This window comes from Neofelis nebulosa, chromosome 17, assembly GCF_028018385.1.
Source record: "Neofelis nebulosa isolate mNeoNeb1 chromosome 17, mNeoNeb1.pri, whole genome shotgun sequence".
Taxonomy (NCBI): Eukaryota; Metazoa; Chordata; class Mammalia; order Carnivora; family Felidae; genus Neofelis; species Neofelis nebulosa.
This window is the reverse complement of record NC_080798.1, coordinates 48840389-48858373: the sequence shown is the minus strand read 5'-3', so window position 1 is coordinate 48858373 and position 17985 is coordinate 48840389. Positions and strand designations below refer to the sequence as shown.

At 51.6% G+C, this 17985-nt stretch overlaps 1 protein-coding gene and 2 non-coding genes across 4 annotated transcripts in view; 2 read left to right on the top strand and 1 right to left on the bottom strand.

Moving 5' to 3' along the window:
- Positions 1-17749, bottom strand: part of VAC14 (VAC14 component of PIKFYVE complex) — a 102960-nt gene extending 85211 nt beyond the window's left edge. For both annotated transcript variants that reach the window (XM_058708543.1, XM_058708545.1), the window contains exons 1-8: positions 17361-17749; positions 4705-4855; positions 4223-4390; positions 3209-3271; positions 2514-2621; positions 1878-1987; positions 1493-1599; positions 402-536 (exon numbers count right to left, since the gene is read on the bottom strand). In XM_058708543.1, coding sequence (XP_058564526.1) covers positions 402-536; positions 1493-1599; positions 1878-1987; positions 2514-2621; positions 3209-3271; positions 4223-4390; positions 4705-4855; positions 17361-17464 — 946 coding nt within the window. In that variant the 5' untranslated portion in view covers positions 17465-17749. The remainder of the gene's footprint in view (positions 1-401; positions 537-1492; positions 1600-1877; positions 1988-2513; positions 2622-3208; positions 3272-4222; positions 4391-4704; positions 4856-17360) is intronic.
- TRNAG-GCC (transfer RNA glycine (anticodon GCC)) lies at positions 7084-7154 on the top strand. The gene has a single exon. It is a non-coding gene; the product is annotated as a tRNA-Gly (tRNA).
- Positions 7761-7831, top strand: TRNAG-GCC (transfer RNA glycine (anticodon GCC)). Its single transcript has one exon. It is a non-coding gene; the product is annotated as a tRNA-Gly (tRNA).
- Positions 17750-17985: the final 236 nt, after the last annotated feature.

Here is a 17985-nt window from a genome sequence, read left to right as displayed (position 1 = left end):
CCTATCCAGAGGGGGACTACTGGGCAGTCTGAACGGAGTTGCCGTGAAATGCTCCTGTCTTCTCACAGGACACATCCTGGTGGACTTCCTACCACCAGGATTACCCCCACACCCCAAGACAGGGCAGTATGAGGGTCTTGGAGCCGTGGGACCTGGGAGAGCTGCTTCAGAGCTGGAAGTAACTAGGTGAGGTTTGGGGACAACGGTATTAGCCCTGTGTCCCTGCTGCTACCCCAGCGCTCCCAGTCCGTGTCCCACTCTGCCGCTTGCTCTCCAGGTGCCAGGGGCTATCTGGAGGCATGAGGGATCCTAAGGGAGCCTCCATCCCCCACATCAGGGTCCTGCAACTTGACAGCCTCCTGAGGGGCTGCTCCCATTTCCTCCTTCAGGATGAAGGATACTTTTCTTGCGGTCATCATAGGCCAGGCAGGGCAAGACGGCGGTCAGGATCCCAGAAGAGTAGGGCAGCATCACCCGGCCAGCCAGCTGGATGAACTCGCGCATCCAGCACATGGCTGTCAGCTGGATCAGGTCATCTGGAAGAGGAATTGGGGGATTCCGGGAGGGTCAGCACGAGAGGCCAGAGCACTCCCTCCCACTGACCAGGCCCGGAAGATGGGACTGGAGGGGATGCCAGGGGTTGCATGGCTTCTAGCCTCACTGATACTCTCTCGCCCTCCAAAGGAACATGCAGGTACCAGGTCGGAAAGGAACAGCAATCTTGTGGTACATATAAGAGCAGCCATGGTTCTCTACCCCTCTGCACCCGAAAAGGGGCTGGGTAGCTCCTCTCATCAAGGGGTGAGTTCATTTCCTCACTGCTTGAATCCGGTCTGGCCTTGCTACTGTGGCCCCCAAAAGATGGCAGAAGTGATGGTGTGGCTGGTGGAAGCCCAGGCCTCCAGAAGCCATGCTCCCCTCTACGATGTGTCTTGGGACCTTACTGATGCCATATGAACGCATCTGGGCTAGCATGCCGGATGATGAGACGCACGGACCAACTGTCCCTGCTTCTCAGGTGACAGCCAGCCAACCGCCAGGTGTGAGTGAGGTCATCCCAGACCATCCAGCCTCAGATGACCCTTCAGCTGACTGCAGGTGCATAATCAAGGGCAGCCAAGCCTGGCCCAGGGGAACAGAACCACCCAGCTGACTTACAGACTCCTGACCAATCATAAGCGGCTGTTGTGTCAGGTGGTCACACTTTGGAGTGGTCTGATACTCAGCAGAAGGTCATGGATACACAGTCCCAACCTCAAAGCCTTTCAGTTCACAGTGAAATGTCAAGCTTCCCAGCAAGAGGGTCTCCAGACCTTATTCCAGGGTCAGACCAAGCAAAAGGGCCTCCATGTTGATGGAGGAACCGAATCTCTCTCTCACAAGGACCCACCACTCTATTGCCCCCGGTCCAATGGTGTGCTGGTTCATACTCCCACCAGGGCTCTTTCTGACTCTGAGGAGATGGCAGTGGCCATGGGGCCTTCACACTCACCAGTGGTCTGGCAGTGGATCACCAGGATGTTCGCCATCTCAGCAAACTTAACACTGGAGGGATTCTTCTTAATTTCTTTCAAGAATTCTCCAAGGACCACCTCACACCTACCAATGAGAGAAGGGGAAGGGAAATAGCATACGCCAGGCAGGGCTGGAGGCGCCTCTACCCACACCCACTTCTGCTCTGGGTGGGCCACCGAGAAGGGGACTACATTCACAGTTGCCGGATGGCTGTTTTCCAGAGCATGGGGATTCATGAGCTCTCTGCTCCTCAAGGCAGGAAGCACATGAACCAGGAAGAAAAGAATGAACTTGATCTCCTGCGGCTGCCTGTCTGCTGGATGTGAGGTGCGTGTGTGCACGGGGCACCCGTCTCCACTCACATTTTCCGAATCTCTTTGCCATTGTCGCCCAGAATCTGGAAGAGTCCATCCAGGATCTCCGGCAAATAATCCAGTAGGTTAATGTCTGGCACGGACTCCAGAACCAGGATCTGACCGAGGAGAAGAAACCGGAAGGGAAAGTTACACCAGCCTGAGAACCTTCATCTCCTTGTCTCTGGTGCTCTGGGACACGGTGGGGAGAAGGCGGCCCTGCTGAGACAGCATTTCATGGCCCTCCAGGTGCCCCATGGCAGAGAGTGGGTTAAACGTGCAGGATGGGGATTTAACTCCAAGGAGATCCTGATGCCACAGGGAGAAGGGAAGACACTGGAAAGGACAGAGGAGGCTCGAAGAGGTGTGGCCGCTAGAAGTAGCACCACTGGCTTCAAAGAGAAATAGGGGTATCTCTTGGGACAAGGAAAGAACCATATCCTTGTCAGGGGCAAACATGACCCCCATGGCTTTGGGGAAGAGCTGAATAAACGTATTTTGGATTACCTGATGTCACTGGCTATTAGAGGCATAATAATGAGGCTTCTCTCAGACACACAAACTGCCCAGGGTGTGCCAGAGGACAGATTTTACTAAATCAGAGGCTCATTATAGCTAGAAAAAAGTCGTGAGGCTGGCTCTTACCCAGGAGATGATGAACTGCCGGGCGTACTGGTTGTTGGAATAAATTCTCTCCCGCAACAAAGGGATGAAGCCCACCAGGTCAAACTTGTTGCTCTCCGTCACAATGTCCTGTGGGTCAGAGGCACGTGAGCTGTGGAAAGCCAGAGGCTGAGGGCCACCTGACCTGCCCGAATTATTGGCCCAGGACTGGCTCTGAGGGTCAGGTGGCCACAGAGGAAAATGGGCAGGGCCTGTGCCAGGTAGGAGAAGTCCTGGAGCATCCACCCTCCCACAGGCCAAAGGACAAACAAAAATGCTGGAGTAAAGGCAGGAATCAAGGCCAAGAGGACTAATCCTATGGCAAAACCCTAGATCTGGATCAAACGCCCTGGTGAGCTTAGCATAAGCAGCCTCCTGTCATTGGTCGGGGGGGGGGTGGTGCAGGGGGGTGGATGGGAGGTGAGGAGCAGCCTCCTCCGCCCTGGGTGGGGTTAGCACCAGGCGTTTGGGGCGACAGCATGTTTCTGTATCTTGATCGTGCTGGTGACATAACTCTGCACGCTTGTCACAGAACTGTACACCAGAATCACTTCGACTGTACATAAATGAAACACTTTTAAAAAATCAGGAAGAGCAGCCCCAGTGATAGAATTTATAAGCTGTACAGACAGATGGATGAAACAGATTCCAAACTAAAAGTGGGGACCAAGTACTACCTTTAAAAGGCGGTCTAGGAGCTCAGATCCGCTTTTCACATTGGGGTCTGGGTCTGCAGCCAACTATGAGAGGGAAAGAAAAAGAGAGATGGTCAGAGTCAATACATAAGACAAAGAACCCACTAAAAACCCACGGCCAAGGCCCTGGCACAACTTGGAATACTGAACAGGCACCCCTTCCACAGAAAAAACTGAAGAAAGGTAGGGGACGTAGTGACAGGCAAAGCGGAACCTGGCTAAGGAACCGAAATGCGGTGGACTTCCTGTTCTGTTCAGGGACCTCTGAGACCTGCTGCCACCAGGTCAGGTGGTTGGTTCCCACTGGCCTTCCTTGAGGGTTTCCAATCTTCAAATGCTGGGTCTTCTCTCCACTCCTGGAGGCTGGTACCCTGGATGTGACTATGGTGGTCAGCAGAGCCCCGTGAGGCTGAGCGAGGTGCTCGGGAGGGTGTGTGAGGGGCTCCACTGCCTTTGTAAGTAGGGTTTTTTTCTACAGCTTATAGGCCAGTGCTCCCCTTGTAGTGGAAATACAGTCTGTACTATGGATTCACCGTCTCCACCTTCTATAGGGGAGGTGAGGGCTTTTCAAACTGTTTTCTTCCCTCTACTCCATGGTGGACTGGCACTCTGATAAAATGCAGTACAAATCAATTAAGAGAGAAATGGAAAAAAATCCAACATAAACACAAGCTCATTAAATTATTTTTAAACTCAACGGATGAGTTTCTATAGGGGAGGTGAGGGCTTTTCAAACTGTTTTCTTCCCTCTACTCCATGGTGGACTGGCACTCTGATAAAATGCAGTACAAATCAATTAAGAGAGAAATGGAAAAAAATCCAACATAAACACAAGCTCATTAAATTATTTTTAAACTCAACGGATGAGTCGCCCCGGCAGCCCCATGTTTACCTGCTCTGCCTGCATCTGGGGAAAGGGACCCAAGCACTCAAGGCCCCAAAGGTCATGTGAGCGGGTGGGGTGGGCTCAGCCTGGCTGGAGTGGGGGGCGCTCACCTTGCTGAGCCCATCGAAGAGCACGTTGAAGTGGGGCAGCACGGCACCACGGGCCACCTTGACAATGTTGTACAGGGCTTCGCACGCATAGTAGCGCAGCCTGCTGTCCGCGTCATTGAAGCAGGTCAGCACCGGCTCAATCAGCTCCTTCAGGTACAACCCCGAGTCCTGCAACGGGGCAGGAGGAAAAACAGCTCAAGATGGGTCAGGATGTGGGCCCCCAGCACCCAGTCGACATCCCAGTGCCCCTGTGAGGCTTGGGCCTTTGTGTGAGGGCTGGCCTTACAGACGCTTGGCAAGTCGGCCTCCAAACTAGGAGCCATGCCATGGAAGAAGGGTGCAAGGCTGCAAAGCCAGCCTTGCTAGACTTAGGTGTGGAGAGAATGGCACTAAAGCAGAAGTCTGCAACACCCTGCTGGGTCTCAGGGGTGAGAGAGCGAAGGTCATCGTTGCCATGTCTGCCCCCCAGGAGAAAGGCCCACCTTGCCCAGGGCAATAGAGCAGGCGGCCAGGCCGATGAGGCCCCCTTTCCGACTGTGGGGGTGCTGAGACAGGGCAAACTCCTGAGACAGGGTCTGGATCACATGCTTGATTTGCACGGTGTTGTTCTGGGCCACGAACTCCCGCACCAGCCTGGAGAGACAGGAGAGAGGGGCTGAACAAGCAGTGGAGTCAGGCTTCCCTGGCGGCTGGCTCCGGGGGCCGGGGATACAGGAGGGAGATGAGATGGCCTGTTCAGAAAGAGGAATCGGAAGTCACGCATCTCAGGGTGGGCCCTCCTCAGCTCTCCCGCCGACTAGAAGGCGCTGGCTGGCTCACGATTGTTTCCCTATTCTGGGTCGCAGTTTCCCTTTGTGTACAACAGAATGAGGGATGGCAGAGCTACCTCATTTCTGGGAATCTGGGGGCTCTGAGAGAATGAAAGGGAATGTCTTCTTGGGGACCCAAAATTGTCACATGGTCAGTTGGTCAACCAACTCTATTCAACACTTGCTCAACCCTTCATTTCTGCACCCAACACGTTCTCTGTGTCTGTGTCATCTCCAAGGATAGCGCTGAATCAGGTCCGAGAGCAATGGGCAAGATCCACACGCAAACAAGTAATTGTAACAACGTGGTGCCAATGATACCACAGAAGCCAGAAAAATGCCATGGGCTGAATACGAGGTGCCATTTGGGTCAGATGTTAAAAACACCCACAGGCACTTTCCAGGTAAAGGGCAAGGCATCTTAGGCCCAGGGAAGAGACTGGCCAGAGGCAGACAGCTCTGAAAAGACACAATGTATTTAAAGGAGGAGGAAGAGTTTGGTTTGTGGAAGGAAAGCAACCGTCAAGGTGATAGTCATGTGGCAACGGGATGATCTATGATTTATCTATTCACTCATTCATTCATTCATTCATTCACTCATGTCTATGTTTTAATTAGGTATCTCTGGTGGCAGCCTGGAGAGGCTAGGCTGTGGGGGCTGGTTTGACAGAAAACAGAAGAAATCCCCGTGGAACATCACAGCTGTCAGGGTCAGGAAGGAGGGCCTGAGACATAGGTGAGGCATGGAAAGAGCAGGGAAGGGCTGTTCTATATCAGACAGAAAAGCATTAGGAACCCATGTAACACGGGAGGCAAGAAGGGCAGGTCTATGTCCAAGGTCTCCAACTGGGGCCTGAGGCTAAGAGGGAGAAGGGAGGTGTGAGGGAGGCCTCCACGAGGGACCAGTCTCAGGGAATGGATAACCAGCTCCACAGATAACTGATGGAGCTATGGCCTGGGTGCCAGGGATATCTTTCTAAAAGTGGGATTGCAGCCAGACCTTGAAGGAGGCAGGGAGAGGGGAGACAGAAGTGTTCTGGGCAGGAGGAGATGAATGAGCCAAGGCGAGGAGGGGGAGCCAGGCAAGCTTATCTGGGGCCCCCGAGAACAGAGCAGCAGGGGGGAATCTACCAGGATGGCTGGCTATGGCCATTCCAGCCATCTCAGATTAGGGAGAATGGATCCTGCAGCATGGGTAATAGAGAAGCTTCTCATGGTTTTTGAAGTGGATGTCTTAAGAAGCTGTGAAATGGATAGAGACCATCCCATCATCCAAGCATGAGGGATGGCCACCAGTGTAGCAGCCAAAGGACTGACGGTCTACACAAAATAGACTTTTTGAAGCAGCTGCCTGGACTCACTAATTATTCTGTGTCCATCATGGCAGGACACTGCTTGCCTGCCACATAAATGGGGGTCTCAAGTTGGCTCGAAGACTTTTAAGGACAGTCAAGTCCAAAAGGTATCAATTAGTCTAGGTGGCTCCAGGTCCGTGTCAGGAACCTGCCAGTAATTAGAGACGTTCAAAAATAAACGTGCGGCCCTATGAGGCAAAGACCACTCCTACAAAAAGGTTGTTCAATGAGGGGTTGACACAGTTTGACGAAAACTTAATACAGCAAGTCGTATGGGGCACCTATTTTGTGCCAGGCGCTGTGTGGACAGAGGTGAACAAAACAGGCCTGGCTCTCAAGCTGGTGGATGTGGGAGCAGGGACGGGTATTTCGGGAAGTTGGTATAGCAACGGCCTTGTGAGGTGTCTCTCTCTCTATCTTTACAGGGTGAGATTCCACCAAGCCCACCCCAGGGGGCTGAGGGCTGTGGATGCACCCAGGGCCTCCACGTGTAACTTCAATGCCAACTCTGTAGGCTCCTGCACTCCCAAAGCAGTCTAATAAGGCCCAGCAAGGATGGTTCTCTGTATGCCTGTCTGGCTTCCCAAACTGGACAAACCGGCCAGGTGAGGCGCAGTGACCTGCAGGCCCTGCTCGGAGTATCCACAGACACAGCCACTGGAGAAAAGCCCTGCAGAGGTGTTAGAGAACAGCTGGAGCATTGGTGGTTCAGTGGTAGAATTCTCGCCTGCCACGCGGGAGGCCCGGGTTCGATTCCCGGCCAATGCAGCGCGGCTCTTTTGCCTTTTCCTGGCAGGCTTCCCCTCCCACAGAGATGCTGCTGGAGAACACAGTCTCCTCAACCATGCTGACCTGCAGCAGCTCAGGGTGCTATGAATCTGACCTCACTCCCCGGGAGCAGCTGGACTTTCCAGGGAGGCACTGGTGGCTGTGGGATCGAGGCCTTCACGCCCTGCACCAGTGAGGGACTCGGACTGGGCCAGTCTCCAGCGGGAAGCTGGGGTGAAACCTGAGAACTGTAAAACAGCTCAGCACACAGTAAGCATGGAATGGGGAAACCCACACATCCAAGGGGCAGAAAGTCACCCAAAGCCTCCAAGTGCTTTTTGCCACTGAGGAGGGACTCGAGCTCTAGTTTCTGTCCTGAGGTCTGAAGGCAAAGCAACTTCTCTCTCTCTCTTTCTCTCCCCATTCTCCACCCATGCACACACCCCTCTACCTCCTTCCTTCAGCTCTGGAGCCTATGTTGTTCTTAAGGCTGTGCTGATGTGGCAGCATCAGAGCCTGGCCTTATATTCTGTGAATCAGCAGATCTACTAGGAGGCTCAGGACGAGGGTTAAAGGGAGGTGTGCACACAGCTGCTCACAGCTGGAGCATTGGTGGTTCAGTGGTAGAATTCTCGCCTGCCACGCGGGAGGCCCGGGTTCGATTCCCGGCCAATGCAAAAAGCAAAATTCTTTTAACCCTAGAAGACTGGCTTTGAGATTTCACACCGCCTAAAGAATATGTGAGTACAGTCTGACAACTGAGAATGACTTGTTTCTAGCATGAGTTTTAACTACCTTTGGCAAAAAATACTCAGTTTCCTGAATTCCATAAACATCCAGAACCTGTCTCTCCCTGTTCTTGGGCCCAGGGTGTGGGGATCACCAAAGCCACTGGAAGCAGCTGTGCCACGTGTTCCTGCCCAGAGAGCCTGCCTGGGGACTCTGGCTGCCGACAGCACTCCTGAGGAAGCCAGGCCGTGTTTCTGCTCAGGACAAGTTAGAGCAGAACATGGAGCGGGACTAAGCACATCCCTGACGCTTCTGCAGGGCGCCTGCAGAAGATCCGGCTGTGCCAGCAGCACAGCCATCCTGGAACAATGGCATCGCCCGTCTGCTTGTTCCAGGGTCACTACAGGTCCCTGAGCACCTGGAAAGGGCACACTCTTCCCTGTTCTGCAGCCAGCATAGGGTACCCGTTCCCAGCCGTGAGGGGCTCTCTGCTGGGGAGGAAACGAGACCGCACACAAGACTTGCCTGCAAAGCAGAGACAAAATGCTCTGGTGGCAAGCTCTTGAGGCGAGGAGGGCAGGCAAGAGTGAGCATGCCTGCCATCTGGTGGGGAGGGATGAGGCATGGCTTCGCGAGGGGCAGCATTTGAGAGGGACTCTGAAGGATGAGCGGTATTCTTGCTGGAACTGACCAGGACCAGGCAGCCCACACAGAGGGAACAGCGTGAACACTGGCTCAGAGTAAGGTGAGAGGCATTTGGTTTGGCAGAGCAAAGGACATGGGTAGAAGAGAGGTGGGTGACAGGGCCAGAGAAGCTACTCCCAGTCACGTGCATGGCAAAGTAACTGGCATTTAATTCCGGTGGCAGTAAGGAGCCGCAGGTGAGAGTAACCTGCAGGGGCAGGTGGTAAGGGTTTGAACGCCATTAGGGAGCTCTGAAGAATCTGAAGGCTTACAGAGACTGGCAAGAGACTGTGAGGCACGGGGCTTTAATGTTGGGGTGTCAGGGCGTATGAGCACCAGGGTCTCCCAAAGGCAGGAGATGCACAAGCAGGACATTCATATTTAGTACTCCCCTCCTGACTCCGCAGCCCCAGGAGCACCTTTCTCATTTACTCAACACCAGCTAGAAGGCCTCCCCACCCTTAATCCTTCCAGGGCTCAACATAGGACGTCCCAGGCCACTGCAAAAATGATGGCCTGTTTAAGTCCTGAGGCCCCCGCACCCCACACACTTAGGGGTGTGTCCAGGGAAACAAGACAACAATGGATCCTCCTGGAGAGAAAGCCATGAGAACATGCACTCACCAATATACCATCAGCTTAGCGAGCGGTGGGCCTGGTCCTGTGGGTCAACCGTAGGGCCACAGCAGGAAGAACTGTCTCACCAATCAACCCCGCCCTCCTTACCTGGCACTCGGGGCAACCACAACAGGCCCAGGCTAGCCTCTCTAGTCTTACTGCCCGCTGCCCAGCAGAACTGTCCACTCTAGCCAGACCCACGCTCACACTGTAAACCTGGGCCCTGCTCGATCCCTCCCCAGACACCCCCGTGTACCTTCCTGTCCAGGACAGCCCCTGCTCCACATCCTACCCGGTCTTCAAAGTCTGGCTCAAATCCAACCCCCTGCTTTTCCTGACCATCCCAGGAAGTGATCACTCCTCCACTGAATACTGAAAGACTAACTCAGTGACCCTCTCATTCTGTTCCCAGCAACACACTGGCCAATGTCATGGACTCCTCGTGTACATCTCTATCTCCACAGCTCCCTGGTAAGGCTGGAAGGACAGAGTGGGGGCACAATTTTCTGGGTCTCTCGTACTAGCCCTTACAGAGGCTAGTACTCTGCTCATGGCATATGGGGAACCAGCCAGCACAGATTGCAGGGCAGACCTGGAGGGAGCCCCATGCTGCTGTATGCATGACACAAAGTGGCCTACTATTCTAGACCTAACCTGCTGGCTCAACCACTACCGTATCTAGGTGGTCCTAAGCCCTGAGTGTTAGGATTCACGTCAGGAGGAGCAAAGGGCACCATTACTGGGATCCCCAAAGGCACACTGTGAAATGCACCCAATCAACCATGTCGCCAGAGCTATGGCTGGGGAAAGACGCAGAAGCCACAGTGTGCTCTGAAGGCCACCTGCCAAGGGGTGAAGGGGTGCCCTAACCCCTCTCGAGGTGCTCCAAAACAGGCCCAGTCAACAGGACTTGTCTCTCGACTACACACAGGTCTTTGGAGAGAAAACGCAACTTACAAAGGAAGGCAGAGTAAGTGGAGTTTAAACTCCAGGGGTGGGCGCTCCCGATTTCAGGCCAAGTCTCTCTTCAAAAGACCACATTGTTTCCTCTTTCATCCACAGGCTGCGAGCCACAGGCCGGGATCTGAAGCTGCACTACTTTTGATGTTAATATTTGGCCCAGAAACTCTCAGATCACAAATTTCTGGGACCCTCACTGACGTAAAGGTCACAGGCATTACTGTTCTGTGTGCCAGAGAAGAACGGTCTGTTTCTGTCTGGTTCCCTCTAAAAAGTGTTAGAAACCCAGGCTGATCACGGGTCCTCTAGAGGCTACTGCCTCCATTCTCGTGGTCAGAGGTGTCGCCGGATGGCATGAACACTCCTTCCCCAGAGGCACAAACCCAAGGTGACCACTCCAAGCTTGTGACACGGTCCCCAAGAGCGCGAAGTGCCACGCTGACTACCCCCTCCTTAAGAGAAGGAGCCCCAGACAGGGGAGGACATGTTGGGAACTGCCATCAGGCAAAAGGGAAACCATCTCAGCAGCACAACCACACCCCTCCCTGGACCCCCTGGCATCTGTGACACAGCACAGGGACAATCACAGGCCCCAGGGGACTGGTGATCAACCCCTTCCTGGGGAATACACTCCACAATGAGTATTTCAGTTATTTCCTAGAACAACCTGCTTCTGCAGTGATCATCATCTCATCCTGCAGATTTGAAACGGAGCCTCAGGGAGACCAAGTCCCCTGCCTGGGGCCTCAGAGGATCTGAATCCGTGATGCACCACAAAGTCCACGCCCTTTCAGCTGTACACCAGCTCCTCTCTCCCATCTTCTCAAAGCCCTTCAACTGCAAAGTGAACACACCCAGTTAGAGGGGACACCCCTCGTGGAGAACCGAGGCCACACGTGACATGCGGCTTTCTCCACACATTTCCCCATCCTGTTCAGTGTTCAGACACCCCTGAAGCGGTCCTCCACCACACAAGGGGGGTGCAGGGGACGTGCACATTTGCCATGTTCTGAAACGCTCCTCAGCTGGTCTTCTGCTATGAAGGCAGGAAATCAGTAACTATTTGGTGAGCACTTACTATCTGCTAGGTGATAAATGCTGGATGCTTTACATGCCTTGTGTAATTGAAACTTTCTCCCCCTCCGCAAATATCACGGCTACAGCTTGTTGGACGCCTACTGGGTGCCAGGCACTTGACATTAAAAAAAAAATTTTTTTTAATGTTTACTTATTTTTAAGAGAAAAAGAGAGACTGAGAGAAAGAGAGAGAGAGAGAAAAAGAGACACCAAGCACAAGTTGGGGAGGGGCAGAGAGAGGGAGACAGAATCCAAAGCAGGCTCCCGGCTCCGAGCTGTCAGCATAGAGCCCAGTGAGGAGCTCGAACTCACGAGCCATGAGATCATAACCTGCGCTGAAGTCAGAAGCTTAACCGACTGAGCCATCCAGGTGCCCTGACATTTTTAAAATTTTATTTTTATTTTGAGAGAGAAAGCAAGAGAGAGCACGAGCAGGGGAGGGACACAGAGATAGGGAGAGAGAGAATCCCAAGCAGGCTCCAAGCTGACAGCACAGAGCCTGATGCATGGCTTGATCCCATGAACCGTGAGACTGTGACCTGAGCCAAAATCAAGAGTTGGATGCTCAAGTGAATGAACATTTATTTCATTGAGTCCCAACCCCTCTTTTATTTGGTGATGTCCAAATGTCCCAGCCAGTAGGTGGCAGAGGTTTTAGCCACTGCACTCATATTTCTATGTCTTCGGAGAAGATGCCCTTGACTGTACGGCGGGGCTACTAATCTCAATAACTTTACAGTATTTCTAGAGAATGAGTAAGATAAGGCATGTCATGTGCTCTGGGTAGCACATGCTCATACAGCAGTCTCAGTGCAAAGTCAGAATCAGAGAGACAAACCGTGGTCTTACGCACACCACACGAGATCATGTTCATTCACTAAACGTGACTGGGAGTCTGCTATGCTCCTGGCTCCAAAAAGGATAGGAAGATAAATCCAGAACTGTGCTTATTTCTGTGTTGTAAAGCTTTCTGCATGCCCCTGGGGCGGCTGCCTTTTCCTGTCCTGGCGAGTGTGCTCACTGCTGCCATTCTCCACATCATGCGCTGTATTCAGATGGCACATCCAGGCAGCAGTTTCCCAAAGATTATCTGGCTAAAAATCTCCATCTGCTTTGCTGCGCATTTAAGTAATTTGGTTTCCACTGGCTCACCAGTTTCCAGTAATTGAACGGGAAAAGTGGAATGTTCGCCTCTGAGAAAGGCCCAAAGACTTTTAGAAAAGGCCTAGAGTTAAATGACAAGATACACTGAGCTTCCACTTGAGAGATCAGTGGACAAACTATACAGGAGAAATGAGCCCAAGACAACAGATGTTTGAATCTCAGGTGACAATAACTGTGACCATTTAATGAGTGCTTCCCTCACACTGCAACAGAACACCACAGGCGGTTTTATTTTTTAAAACTGATATAATTCACATGTCATAAATTCACTTAAAAATGTTTTTATTTACTTACTTTGAGAGAGAGAGCACATGTGTGTAACCATGGGAGGGGCAGACAGTAGAGACAGAATCCCAAGGAGGCTCCACATGGTCAGCACAGAGTCTGACGTGGGACTCGAGCCCACGAACCATGAGATCATGACCTTAGCCAAAATCAAGAGTCACATGCTTAACCAACCGAGCCACCCAGATGCCCCATAAATTCGCTCTTTTAATGTGTACAATTCAGTGTCCCCGTTAGCAGTCACTCCCCATGTTCCCCAAATCCCCTCCCCTAAGCCCTGATCCACTTTCTATGAATTTGCCTATTTGAGTTATTTCATAGAAACAAAATTTTCAAATAAATGAAACACATAGCTGGCTCCTTTTTACTTTTCAAGGTGCATTTTTGTTTAACACAAGGAAACTGAGGCACAGAAAATTAAACCAGAGGTCACAAACTCAAACACTTATAGGGGCCAAGCAGGAGATACAAGGGAGAAGGCCAAGGGAGGAAAGGCTGTTGGGAACTTGCCACTACAGGAAGCAACCTGGGGAGCCCATGTCCTGGCCCATGGGGAGACCCCGAGGTCCCCCTTATCTGCTCTGTGGGACTGTGGGCCCCACAGAGATACACTTCCAATTCCTTGGAAGCCACAAACCCAAACCCAAATGTCACTGTGACATTTCTCAATTTAAAGTACCTTGCAGGGGTGCCTGGGTGGCTCAGTTGGTTGAGCGTCCGATTTTGGATCAGGTTATGATTTCATGGTTTGCAGGTTCGAGCCCCACTTTGGGCTGTGTGTTGACAGCTTAGAGCCTGGAGCCTGTTTTGGATTCAGTGTCCCCCTCTCTCTGCCCCCTTCCCTTCTTGCATTCTGTCTCTGTCTCTCTCAAAAATAAATAAAACATTAAAAAAAATTTTTTTTAATTACTTTACAATTCAGGCCAAACCAAACAGGTCTACCAGCAGGACAGAGTCGATGGCTGCTGGTCTATAACCCTTGGATTAAGTAAATTGCGGAGGGTTCCACCGCTAAAGGAGAGCAGAGCTGGGTGGAATTCTGACCCACGCTTGCATTAAGCCACTGGTGATGAACAGTATCTCTTCACAGGGGTGGTAGGCTCTAGACCCAGGTCAAACTCAACAGTTAACCTTTATCTGATCAAAGAACGCCAGAGATCCCTGCCCCCTCCCCAGCAGGCAAAGGATGCATTATTCAGGAGCCCTGATCCCACAAGCCCTCCCTCATGCTTTGGTGTTCTCAGGGGGCATGGCCGGGGCACCTACATTTGCTGCTTTTTGGAACTCAAAGTTCAGGAACACAAGAGACTTGACACTGAGCCCATCCCTAGTTACAATGAAGGGCACTATCTCTCCCAGCCCACAGTGAGGGGGCCCTGCCACCAGTGTGGGGCACGGCACCCCAGCAGAGTAAGCATCCACCAAAGTTAGCAGAGTGCCTTCTGGCATTTCTCCCCGACACTACACTCCCCTGGAGAGCAGAGCCTGGGGTCTTACCAACCTTTTCATCAGGACTTATCAGTGACTATGTCCCCTGAAACTGAGAGCCCACCAAACCTGAAATATTCCATTCTAAAATTTTAGCCTTAGTGCCCTATCTTTTAGAAAACTGTGTGGGCATGTTGGTGTCAGGCTGCGGGGGCAAAAGCTCTCCAGGATTGTGCACAGCAGGCTCACACATTTAGCGATCAGATCTTGGGTCACTTAACCCAGCCTACTCTCGAGATTCTAGAGTCCGAGATTCTTCAACTGAGCCAAGCACCCATCTCTCTTCATTTTTAGTGTTTGAGAGGCCTGTCATAAAGAGAAAACACTCTCCTCTTACTATGAATTTTAATCCCTCACTGGAAAATCATATGCAGTACTGGCTCTGTCCAACTGAGCGGATGACACTGGAAAAGTTGCAGTTAGAACAACCATGGAGATGCTCAAGTATGAAATTTCCTTCTTGGTAGGTAAAACTGTTCACTGTAGTGGGGAAGCCTTTTGAGACTGATGAACCTGCTTTTCTTTTCTTTTTTGTTGTTGTTGCTTTTAATCCAGGTTCTAGCTGTGAAATCTTGGGAAGATTACTTAACCTCAAGGAGCTTCTGTTTCCTCATCTGTGAAATGCCACTACCTAGCTCAAATTTTGCATCCATGCAAAATAAAGAGATCAAATATGTGCAATGACCACACAAAGGGAAGCTTTACTATCCTCCTCTCCCCAGACGGGCAGACAGCACTTTACACATGATCACTTTTTTTTTTTTTTTTTTTTTTTTTTTAATGATCACCGTTATAGATGGAATCGTATCCTTGCCAAATCCATATGTTGAAGTCTTAAACCTCTCTGTCACTGCATTTGGAGATAGGGTCTCTAAGGAAGTAATTAAGGTTAAATGAGGTCATAAAGGTGTGGTCCTGACCCAACAGAATTAGTGTCTTTATAAACAGACACACCAGAAAACTCTGGTGAAACACAGATAAGCAAGTCACTATCTGTCCCTAAGCAATCTGTGATAACTAAATTCAGAGGAAAACCTCAAACCAGGCATTCCTTATTCCACATATGGCTGAAGAAGGCTGGAAACAGACTGGAGAGCCTTTTACACCAGTGCTCTCAGACTTTAATGTGTACACAAATCACCCAGGGATCTTATTAAAACGCACAATCGGATCCACAGGTCTGGGGTGAGGCTAGAGAATCCCTTTCTAACAAGCTCCCAGGTGATCCTGATGCTGCTAGTGTGTGGGCTACACTTTTGGGTAGCAAAGTCCTTAGACGGCAATGTTATTTCCCCACCGAAAATGTACGGCCATTCACTCAGACTGTCAAATGCTGCGTCAAGTACTGACGATAAATAAAACAGGGTCTCCGCTCTTCAGGAGTCCATAGTCCAATTAAAGCCTGGAGGTTTCTCTGAATCCCACAATCAAGGGCAAAGCTGAATAAAAACAAGAACCCCATTAAGGACAAAACCCTTAAGGAACAGCGTGCAGTGAGAGCACTTACAGGGGCTGTGCTGGAGGCAACAGTGATGCTGAGATGAATACCTCTATTCAAGCACTCAACAGATGAATCGAGCTATGGTAAAAATCAGACTTTCCTGAGAAGCAGACTGCATGCTGGACAAAACTGGGTGTCAAGGTAGCTTCAAAGCCAATAAAACCTATGGACGTGGAGCCACGTCTATACATCAGCTCTGAGTCTTTACTCAGTTTAGTGACACTCATCATTAAGACTTGCTAGCATTAGTGAGAGCCAGAGCATAAACAAGAAGCAGTTCAGAAACAGACCAATCAAGAAAGTGGTGCTTTATGAGAGAAGAAGGTTTTGGAGGTACTGAAATGTTAGTGCTGAATGGGAGAGTCCTCCTAACAAAGTCCAAACCGTTTAGTTGACGAGGAAAGGAAAACCCAAAGCAGTTAAGGCAGTGGTTCTCAACTGGGGTGATTTTGCACTCCCCGGTCACATCTGGAAACACTGTCTGGAGACATTGTTGGTTGTTGCAGCTCATGGAGTGCTACTGGTATCTAGTGGATAGTACAGACCAGAGATGCTGCTAAAAATCCTACAATGCACAGGAAAGCTCACCACAACCAAGAATTATCTGTCCCAAAATGTCAGCTGTGTTGAGACTACGAAATCCTGAGTTAAGCAACTGCCTAAGGTCCAAGAATGAGTGCCACACCATGGACTAGATAGGAGCTGTCCAATATTCTGCAGTGATGGAAATGTTCTAAGACCTGTACTGTCCATTATGGTAGCCAACAGCCACATGTGGCTACTGAACATCTGAAATATGGGTAGTGCGACTGAGAAACTGGATTTGTAATTTTTAAATTTTATCTTCAATAATTTACATGCAAATAGCCATGCATGGCCAGTGGCTACCCTACTGGACAGGGTACAGGCAGCACTACAATCCATGTGTCTTGACTGCCAGCCGGGCACTCTTTCAGTTTCACAGCCTGCTTCTTTCCACTCTTCTGAAATCACCCACCCACCTGCCTTTATCGCAGAAATTTGGGGAAAAAATTACAAACGTAAAATAATAGCAGAAAATCTTAGTAACACATTCTCGGTTGAACATCTTGTTTTGTGCTGTGGGAAATAAAGCAAAATGTCAGGTCATGGTTACACATACATGTAGTAAGACTGTAGAAGCAAGAAAGGTCAAATTATTCCTACTTCCACCTGCAGGGAAGGGTGATATGGCAGAGATAAAATAAACAGCCCTCTGAGTCTTGAGATCTCGATGTTTGGGATCTGTTTTCTCCATTTGGTCACCTAACAGTCCCTTTCACTTCTCAGAAGCTGGGTGAGAAATGAGGCATCATTAGCAAATTTTCATGCTTCCCATTTCCCTCCCATGACAGAGGACCCTCTCTGATTTGCTGATTTTGGATGGAGACCACACTGAAGACGCGCCGTGTGCCAGACACTGTGCTAAGCACTACACATAGGCTTTGTCGCTTTATTAGCACGGTAGTCCGTTGGGGCACCCGGAGGTTAAAGAACTTGGCCCAAGTCATACATCCCGTCAGAAGCAAAGCTGGGACTCCTAATCTCCTGCACTGCGCTAAGGGCCTAAAACTGGCTGGAAAGGCGTGAGGAGTTCCCCCGAGCAGCAGGAACCCTGCAAATCCAGGGCGGCGTCCTGGCTTTGCTCCCCACGTCCAACCCTGGGTGCCCGCGGCTCTTACTTCTCGATCTCCAGCGCTGCCACCTTCCGCTTTTCGTAGAGCTTGTCATTGAGGGCGCGCACGATGTTGGGCGTGAGCGGCGCGAAGTCTTTCTCAGGGTTCATGGTGGCAGCTCGGGGCGCTCCCCGGAGCCCCGCGGCTCCTCAGCCCGCGGCTGCCCGGGCGGCGCCGGGGCCGGGGGAGTCTGCGGCTCCGCGCTGCCTCTGGCGCCGGCTCATGGACCACGCCGCCTTGCGCCTGCCTGCCTAGCTCTACCTCCGCGCGCCGTCTCGGAACCCGGGCCTGGACCCCGCCCCCGCACACCTGCTCCCGGCCGCCCAACGGCTCACGATCCCGCCCGGCACCGGCAGTGCTCAAGGGGCAGCGGCCATGTTATTTGGATCATGTGATTCTGTAACCGCTTCCGCCTTCCGCCTCGAGGACCCGCCCCTCGCCGGCCACGCCTCCGCACGCAGGCGGCAGGTGGGTTGTCCACGCCCCCACAAGGCTCCACCTCCTCTCCTCACTCCCACCTTCCCGCACCACTCGCGTGTGGTTGGGGATGCTTGGTGGGACGCGTATCCCACGCGCTCACGGTCCCGCACGTGGCCCGCTAGGCGCGTGGTGGCTTCTGTGTATGTTTTTG